An 8,808-nucleotide genomic window follows, 5' to 3' on the forward strand; every position below is an offset into this window, starting at 1 on the left:
GAAACATTAGCTAGTTCTCCTGGTTTAAATGAATTTGATGCCGATTGGTGTCTATGGCAGACAATGAGTTATATGCTATGGGAAAAATACTTTAGAGTGTTCTTTTAGGATCATGAGTAAAGTGTTTTTGTTCATATTTTATTAATTTGAGGCGTAAATAAATGATACAATCATTTTAAAAAATCAATCTGCTATGTGGAACATTAAAATTGATTAGCCCATAAAGACTCAAATTCCCCTTCTATGTGCTCATCTGAACACGTTATTCAAAACAAAATATATAAAAATAAGGATTTATAATAGTATGTTAGGGCAATATTTATTGATTTTAATCACGATTAATCACATTCTGTATATAGTAATGAACTAAATTAGTTTAATTAGCACACTTTGATTTTAAATGTAGGTTGTGGTTTTCAAGAACCAAAATGTGACGTTTAGGCAATCAAATTTATTTTCAATTGTACTAAAAAGAGTCACAAAATAATATTCAAGAAACTTTTCGTCCTGCAAAAATCTATTGAATGACCGGTTAGTAAATGTAATTTTTGACACAAAATAACAACAAAACCTAAAATTAATTATGCTTTAAATTACCCACATTAAAAAATATACTCGAATTAATTCATAACATCGTTTTATCGTCTAGGCCAAATTGCTGAAGACCTTGGACTTTTTGTGCTGAACTGCCATGCTGCCACAAGAAGGCACTAGTGGATAAAAAAGTCTGGAAATCGTGTCAATGTAAGAATGTGTGCGTGTGTGAGTGTGTCCGTGTGTCTGTGCGTGTGTGTGCGCGCATGCGTGTGTGTGTGTTACCTCTTCTGAGTGGAAGCAGCTTATTCTCCAGGATGTCCTTGGCATCTGTCCCCTCGTCCATGAGGTCCAGTTTAGTTATCACGCCGATTGTCCTCATTCCTACAATGCAGGACATACACACAAAGTAGGTATATATATATATATGAATATATTTATGAATACATCATATATATGAATATATATATATATATATATATATATATATATATATATATATATATATATATATATATATATATATATATATATATCCAGCCAATCATCCTTCTGCTATAATTTTAAATGAGTTTACCACTAGTATACATCCAAGTCCGTCACACCACTTTATAAAATGCAGTACGTTATGTGGAGTTAAGTGCATCACTACATCTACAATCTAACAAGTATTATAAGTATTAAAAAGCAGGTTGAGCAAAAATTATAAGGTGGAAAGGCACTATATTAGATAATCGGATAAAGTATGCTAATCTGGCAAAATACCTTTTCAGAATATCAGAAAAAAATCCTGCTGGTAGTGTCAAGGTTTGCGAGGCTCAATTTGTTCATTTAATTTAGCATGGCTATTAATTTCTTATTTAAAGAAGATGTTTGAATTGTATATAACGTAATCCACTTTCAATAGAATTGAATTGAATTAATTCCCTTTATTGTCAATGAGATTTAAAGCTTCACTACAAAGTGCACACGAATAAGTAGTCAACTTTAGAATGAATAAATAAATGCACTCACCCTGCGGGTCGACCTCTTTGGCAATCTTTAAAGCGTCCGAGTTGGCCAGATCGGAGTTGGCTGGCGAAACGGCCAGCATCAGGCAGTTGTCCTTGGTGACAAACTGCAGAAGCATGTCTCGAATCTGAGCCTCGATGTCAGCTGGCTGGTCCCCTACGGGCACCTTGGTCATGCCAGGCAGGTCCACCAGCGTCAGGTTGAGCACTGCCAGAAGGAAAAGGTCAAATCTCTTTAATAATTCTGGGGATCATTTGCAAAGCTACATTAAGACATTTTTAAATAAGTTATTTTGTTGTTGTTTTTTGGGGGGCAAATATGTAACCCAGGTGTCTTTGGGTGAAAGGCAGACTACACCCTAGACTGGTCGCCAGTCAGTCGTAGAGCACACAGAGACAAACAACCATCTGCACTCCCAATCATATCGCCCCCAAAAAAACTATGGTATTCTTTATCTTAATTTGACAAAAAAACATGTTTTTAATTTTCCTCTCAGTTTTTTGGTTGATCTCACTTGTTCTATTTTTTTTACAGTTATCTCAGTTTGTAGTGTAGCTTTTTTCAGTTTTTTTTCTATATTACATTTGTTTGGATTTTTTTTGTTTTTGTCACAAGTTTTCAGTCTTTTTTGCAGTTTCTCGGTTTACTGCAGTTCTCTTGTCATTTACAAATTTCCATTTTTTTCACAGTTTTTCCATTCTTTTGCATTTTTAGCTGTTAGGGTTATTTTGTTTTTATTGGTTTGTTTTCGATATTTTGTTCGGGCCGCTTTAACGTCAACTCGATTTTATGTGGGCCGGACCATTTTAGATATTTTGATTTTTTTTATATAAATGGATTAAAAGAACTGGATTAAAAGCCCTGAATATTCCATTTTTTAATAAATCTAAAACAATGTTTATTTTAGCTTTTTTTTAATATTTTTATATTTTACAAAATGATTTTTGAACTAAAAACACAGAAAAAAATGATCAAAAAATTACAGTTATTGATTTAAAAGGGGGAAAATCAGGATATTTAATATACATCTATACTCTTCATTTTAATTTGATCCTAAAACAGAAAGTCGGCACTCATGATTTACTTTCCCGGGCCACACAAAATGATGCGGCGGGCCAGATTTGGCCCCGGGGCTGCCACTTTGACACATGTGGTCTATGCCTAACAATGCTAGAGTCATTTATAGCCGCCAATGCAAAAGTCATCTATAGCCGCCAATGCTAAAGTTATCAACAATTGTCAATGCTAAATATAAATACACCAATCAAATCCATCAATGGATGTGTAAATTCATATAGAAAAAAATCTTCACCATGAGGGGAGTAGACTCTCAGGTTGATAGGAACGGGCGAGATGCCCTTGTTGGCACCGGTGATGCGGTCAGTCTCAGCCTCGATCTCCTGTCGAACCTCGTCAAAGTCTGTAAACTTTTTCCCCTTGCAGTGCAGGAATTCGGCATGCTCTAAAATACGCGAGAAAGAGCAAAGGTCAAAAAATGGCCAACAATTACATCCTAATTCTTCTAATGGGGCAGCATGCGAAAATCCACAACACGATGACAGGCGTCCAATCATGTGGCTCTTTTCATGCGTTTGTCGCCAGCAGACGTCAATGGCAGCCAACGAGTTGATTTACTTTGACCGTTGGGTTTCTACTTACCTGTGGGAGAGTTCATCAGCTGCAGGACCAAAGGACGACGGGTTACGATGCCAGAGCCCCGTGGAAGAAAATCCCTAAAACAGAACAATATGTAAGATAGTGAGTGATATCATCCAAGTCATGGAATCAATTCATTTAAATTAGGAACAGAGTAGTAATTTGTCTGCGCTTACGTAAGTACATTTGCTTCTTTTTGCATTATTCCAACTTTAACTTGTAAGATAGTGTATCTTTATTGTTTGAATTACTGTATATTTCTGCTATGATACTCCATGCATTGCATGTCTTATTTCATTTCATTTCTGAAGGCTTTATTGTGTTTTTACTCTCGATCGTGTTATTTTAATCAACGTCGGTATGCGCTGATGTGCTCTTTTTTTAGATGCCGTCGAATAAATTCAACAATAAGTGAATAAAAGGTGGTGAAAATAGTTTAAACAGGCCTACTGGTGCAAGTATAAACATGTTTTGAGGGACAAACAATATTCATAGACTGTGATCTTTCTGCAGGGTTTCATCTATTATGTAACGTCAATGAAAAACGTGTGTGTGTGTGTGTTTGTGTGTGTGTGTGTGTGTGTGTGTGTGTGTGTGTGTGTGTGTGTGTGTGTGTGCCTCTACCAGCTGAAATGACAATTTCAATTCACTGATGTGTGGTGATGTTTTTTTCTTAAATGTGAATTTACTTTGAGTATCGGAGCACATTAGAGATTGTGTCTCCATTACAAAAAAAATGTCGTCTTATTCAAGAGAAAGGAAATCTCTAAAATAGAAGATAGAGTCAGGAAAATGTGGGCCTAATACTAAAAGAAAAACAATGCAATATTACCAAAATAATTGTCTGTGCCAGCATCTAAAGTTGCTATGAAATGCTACAAGTGACTTTAAAATAACAGACTGTTTTCATAAGAAACCCATCCAAAAAATATGACAGAAAAGGCTTCATAATAAGATTAAATCCAAATGACTAGTCTTCTTTTACCAGCTGCCTTAGCCCCACCTACTGAAAAAAATCAACCGGAAGATGATGTCACAACCAGAATTATTTTTGCAGTCTGCTAGCATTCCATTCATAGGCTTTCTATTCTGTGTACTAGCTAGTGCAGCACTGGAAATCTCGGCAAGAAATTACCCCAAAAATGTACACAAAATATCCCAAAATAAACAGCAAGTACCCTGAAAGTACACTACAATAACAAAGCCCATAATTCATACATCAAAACATCCACAAAAGACAGTTAATATGCCGATAACATAAATAACATTAGCCAGTTTTGTTCTTAATTTGATTTAATTTATCTTTCTTCGTCTTTTCCTCTTGTCTCCTTAAAAAAGTAGAGAGAACCGTCTGAATAAATAAATAGCAAATGTCTTTCGGGACACAAAATCTACAAATTCTCCCACGCAAATAGTTAACCTAAAGCTTTTCAGAGAACATCCAACAAAACTGAGGACTGCATTGGATGACATGGTTCATGAATGAAACTTTCACATCGCAAGCACTTTTAAAGCATAAACAAGTGCACGAGGAGCCAATGAAAAGGCGAATTGCAGATTAACGCTGAGCCAATGCAGGAAGATAGAAAGCGAGATTAGAGTTAATCCCCTATAGCGCTCCTCCTCTGTCTCACACACTCTTGCACATACTTTATTCGCGTTTTCATAGTTTAACATTTGAGACCGGGAAACAGCCAAACGCGTATGAAACTACGGCTGATGACAGATTTGATTCACGTCGACTTAATTCTTCTTGGTCTTGTCCTTACGTTTTATTTGAGCGGATAAAAATGAGTGAAGAATGAGTGAAGCTGCCATAATTCGTCATAATGCTTTAGGCCGTCACTGGCTATATTATGTAATATGGCAACGCTAAGGCTACGTTGTGTGGACGTAATCTTGTCGAGGGGGGATGGAATTGTGATGGCGGGATAAGTCATTAGTGTGAGTTACGACACAGCATGTGAGCTCTCTTGCAATTGTAATAAACAGGATACGAATAAAATGGTTCCTCCATGGCATTAATAGATTTAGTATCTCCTTACTCCAGAAACAATACTTGGTTGTGATGAGCGGATGTATCAAAAAATGTCATCATGTCCAACATCAGTATGATTAAAATACCTGTACACTCATTAAAGTGTGAAAAATCTCCTTATTTTTTGGTTACCCAATCATTTAAAAGAGTTTGTCACTAGTAGACGTCCGTTTCATTTGGACTGGGAGGCCTGTCAGTAGTCCCAGTTCAAATGAATCGGATGTTTATGTGTTAATATGTCGAGTTCCATGGCAGCCAATGTCCTTGGAATGAATAATAATAATAATGAATATATTTCGTTTTTCCTATACGCCCCAAAAAAGGCACCATAGAAGCGTATTCTATCTCGACTATTTTCCTTTTGTAATTTTTCGACTCATTCTGCCTAGAAATGACACAAGCACGAGAAATGAGCATGACTCCCCCAAAAAAAGTCCCTCCTGCCTGCTACTGGCTAATGATTCCACAATCCACTATTCCACCCTGATAAAAAAAAGAAATAAGAATATCAGGCTCCAATGATCGATAAATACTAACCCGTTCTGCATTGCTACCAACTTTCAAAACAATCCGTCCTCATGTGACGCAGAATTAGACTTCCAAGTCAGTGTGCGCAAGAACAACAACAACCTGAGCGTCAATTTGACAGGCCTGTAAAAAGATCATGATACATTCATAATACATCTTTTGTAATGCTTAAGGATGAAGTGCAAGTGCAGCTAATGTTTTGTCGTCACGTGAATAGAGTTGTCTCCCTGCCATTATGCGCATTATCGCCCATGCGTTCCTTATTGATTTTTGCTGACTGGAAGCTGCAGTATAGAGGGCAAAGCCTTTCTTTCCGGACCAGAGCCAAAATAAACATGCGTGGTGTCCCGTTACTGCCAAAATGCTCCACAATGCAATTGTGAAGACAAAAAAAGCCGGAACTGTAGCCACAACTGTGTTTTTGGCTGATAACGCGCACCATAATAAGACCCTGGGGAGGAGGGGCGCCATGTTGAGCTGGAAGGATGAGATGACACACAATGTCAGCATAGGACACGCGCATAGCGAGATGCTAGCTCAACACAAGCTTGAAATCTTAGTATGCTTGTGTCATAATGTTTCGTATTTCCCCTCTTCAACTCTCAGCGTGATCGTGACTCCCTCGGGTAACGGCGCAGTAATTAGGTGGATGCTGTTGCCATGACGATTTAGGAGAGAGAACGGAGTCCCATTTGCACTAGAGACTTCGCCGCAGTCCGATGACAACGAAGCTGGGGGCAGGATGAGGGTGCAGGAACCACCCACCACACCCTATTGGCTGGCTCGGGAAGCCATAAGCCATGTTCTGATTGGTTGTTTATGACACTGTTTTGGCAGAAAAAAATGGTGCACTCGCAAAAAACTCGATGTTTGCTGATAAAAAAAAAACCTTTTCTTGCGACAAAAATTGTGTTGCAAATTCAAATTTGCAGACAAGCAATAATTGTGTGCCATTGCTAAATAAAAGAAATCTCCCCAAAAATTTTAGTATACAAAAAATAATTGACACATTGTCACAACCGGAAATATTTATACAAGTAGAAAAAGGATTTTGCAAAAGCTAATTATATTAAGGCAGGTGCACCTTATTTTTTGATGAGCACAAATTATTTTTTTACTAATATTGTGCTCCACAATGATGAGTCAGCAATCGTAAAGTATACAGTAGTACCACTTCAAATAAAGGGATGAGATGAAATACTAAATGAACTTCACTTTTACAAACTGACCAACCTTCTTTGCACAAGGTAGCATCAAGAGTAATGCCTCTTTCACCTGCTAAATTGAGGATTAGCACTTGTGGCCACGTGGCTTTGCACAGTAGGCATCTGTTGCCAAACAAATGTGCTTGGAGCCAACATAGTGGACATTTTTCATGGCTAATGAGACATAAAAAACAGCTTTAAATCAATTAGAATATCAAATAATCTTCTTGAAAGGGTTGGAGTTAGGTTTGTTAAACTGGATTAATTTGGAATAGAGTGCTGCTACCCTAGGTTGAAGCTACAGTAAAGCCTTCTACGCTCAGCCTGACCTTGCTTGCAGCAGAAAATGTCCTCGTTTATGTGCATTTACTCCTCCAAAGCCGTTGACAAGGATAGACGTCTAATCATATGGCACTTAAAAGTGAAATTATGGATTTGGATGACAACCAACGAGTTAAACTCCCATGTTCTTAAATAATTGTGCCATGTTGATGTTATCTGAGTACTTCTAGTTAAGCTTTGTTGGCCAACAGAGCAGATGGAAGGGTTGAGCCAGAAGCACTTAAAGCTCATCATGAAGCATAACCCAAAAATGGTATTTTGCCCATAAAAAAACCCACATTTGTTCCTAAGATTTCAAAATGTTAGCTTTCAAAATGGATCTTGTCCAACATTTTGTTAGCCAAATCACATAAACATAACAAAACTCCCAAAGACAAGGCACACAAACGTGTTATAGTATTCTATTTTTGCAACAACGACAAAAAAATCACAAGTCCACCAACATTGAACAAAAACAACCCCATTTATTTCCAATGTCCATATTCATTTCCAATGAAAATAAATAATATCAACAAGAAATCACCTAAAAATGGGCTAAATCCACAGTGAGTGATCCAAAATCCTCTAACAGAAAACAAATGAATGGACCTGAAAATGGCCCAAAAATAATAGGAAGTGGCCCATTTTTTAATTGGAAGCCAAATATAAGAAAGCAAAAAATAAAATAACAACAACATGTGCAATATTTGAAGAAGAAAAAATCTAACTGAGTGACCGTCGCAAGAGCAAATGCACAAATGGGACATATGAAGGCCACCTACCAAGGTTTACCCACCACAGGTCTGGCAAGGCCTTGACAATATTCTCCAATTGGACCATACGCCTAATGGAGAATCTTAATCAGGATTTTTCTATGAAAGGCCTAAAAAAAAAAATAACCCTCCGGATGTATGCTCGATTATCGCGATTTTACGCTAAATGGAGACGACAGAAGGAGGAATGGAACGAGGAGGGCGGGTGGGGGACAATGCATGAGGTTATTACATAAATGGATGATATCCTTGAAATGCACTTACCTGCCCACGAAGTTCTCCAGAACCGAGCTCTTCCCTGCGCTCTGTCCGCCCACCACGGCGATTTGGGGCAGGTCCAGGTTGGCGTTCTGACCGATGGCGGAGAAGGCATCCTGCATGCGGTTCACCAGGGGGATGAGATCCTCCATACCCCGGTTCCCCATCGCGGACGAGTGTGCAGTCCTCGACGGATGTATTCAGCTTGATTTCCCCCTTTTTGGGTTCTATTCGGAGCCGCAGCCCGACGTCACTGGTGCGCGTGAATCGCCTCGGCGCTTCTCCTCCACCGAGCACGGCAGAAGGGAGGGGGGGAGGATGAGGGGTGAGGATGAGCTCTCCTTTGCACAGCGCTGTATTGCCCGTGGAAAATTCCTTGCGTGTAGTTCCACACTCTCTCCGCTAGGTGGAAACACCGCTCTGCTGTGAGCGTTTGCGTGACGAGACACCAGGAATTAATTGTCCTTCTGAAGATATTGTGACG

General features: G+C 38.5%; 1 protein-coding gene across 19 annotated transcripts in view; it reads right to left on the reverse strand.

Moving 5' to 3' along the window:
• The window catches only part of dnm1a (dynamin 1a), a 39,899-nt gene extending 31,204 nt beyond the window's left edge, over positions 1–8,695 (reverse strand). For 15 of the 19 annotated variants that reach the window (XR_013305662.1, XR_013305661.1, XR_013305660.1 and 12 more), the window contains exons 1-5: positions 8,331–8,695; positions 3,205–3,278; positions 2,858–3,007; positions 1,549–1,752; positions 820–918 (exon numbers count right to left, since the gene is read on the reverse strand). Coding sequence is in view for 16 of the 19 variants with exons in the window: in XM_077623581.1 (XP_077479707.1) it covers positions 820–918; positions 1,549–1,752; positions 2,858–3,007; positions 3,205–3,278; positions 8,331–8,491 (688 nt within the window). In the remaining 3 variants the exon portion in view is untranslated. The remainder of the gene's footprint in view (positions 1–819; positions 919–1,548; positions 1,753–2,857; positions 3,008–3,204; positions 3,279–8,330) is intronic. The other 4 variants (XM_077623586.1, XM_077623588.1, XM_077623587.1 and 1 more) reach the window with 1 other exon arrangement.
• Between the last annotated feature and the right edge of the window lie 113 nt (positions 8,696–8,808).

Source organism: Stigmatopora argus, chromosome 16 (genome assembly GCF_051989625.1).
Source record: "Stigmatopora argus isolate UIUO_Sarg chromosome 16, RoL_Sarg_1.0, whole genome shotgun sequence".
In the NCBI taxonomy this organism is placed as follows: domain Eukaryota; kingdom Metazoa; phylum Chordata; class Actinopteri; order Syngnathiformes; family Syngnathidae; genus Stigmatopora; species Stigmatopora argus.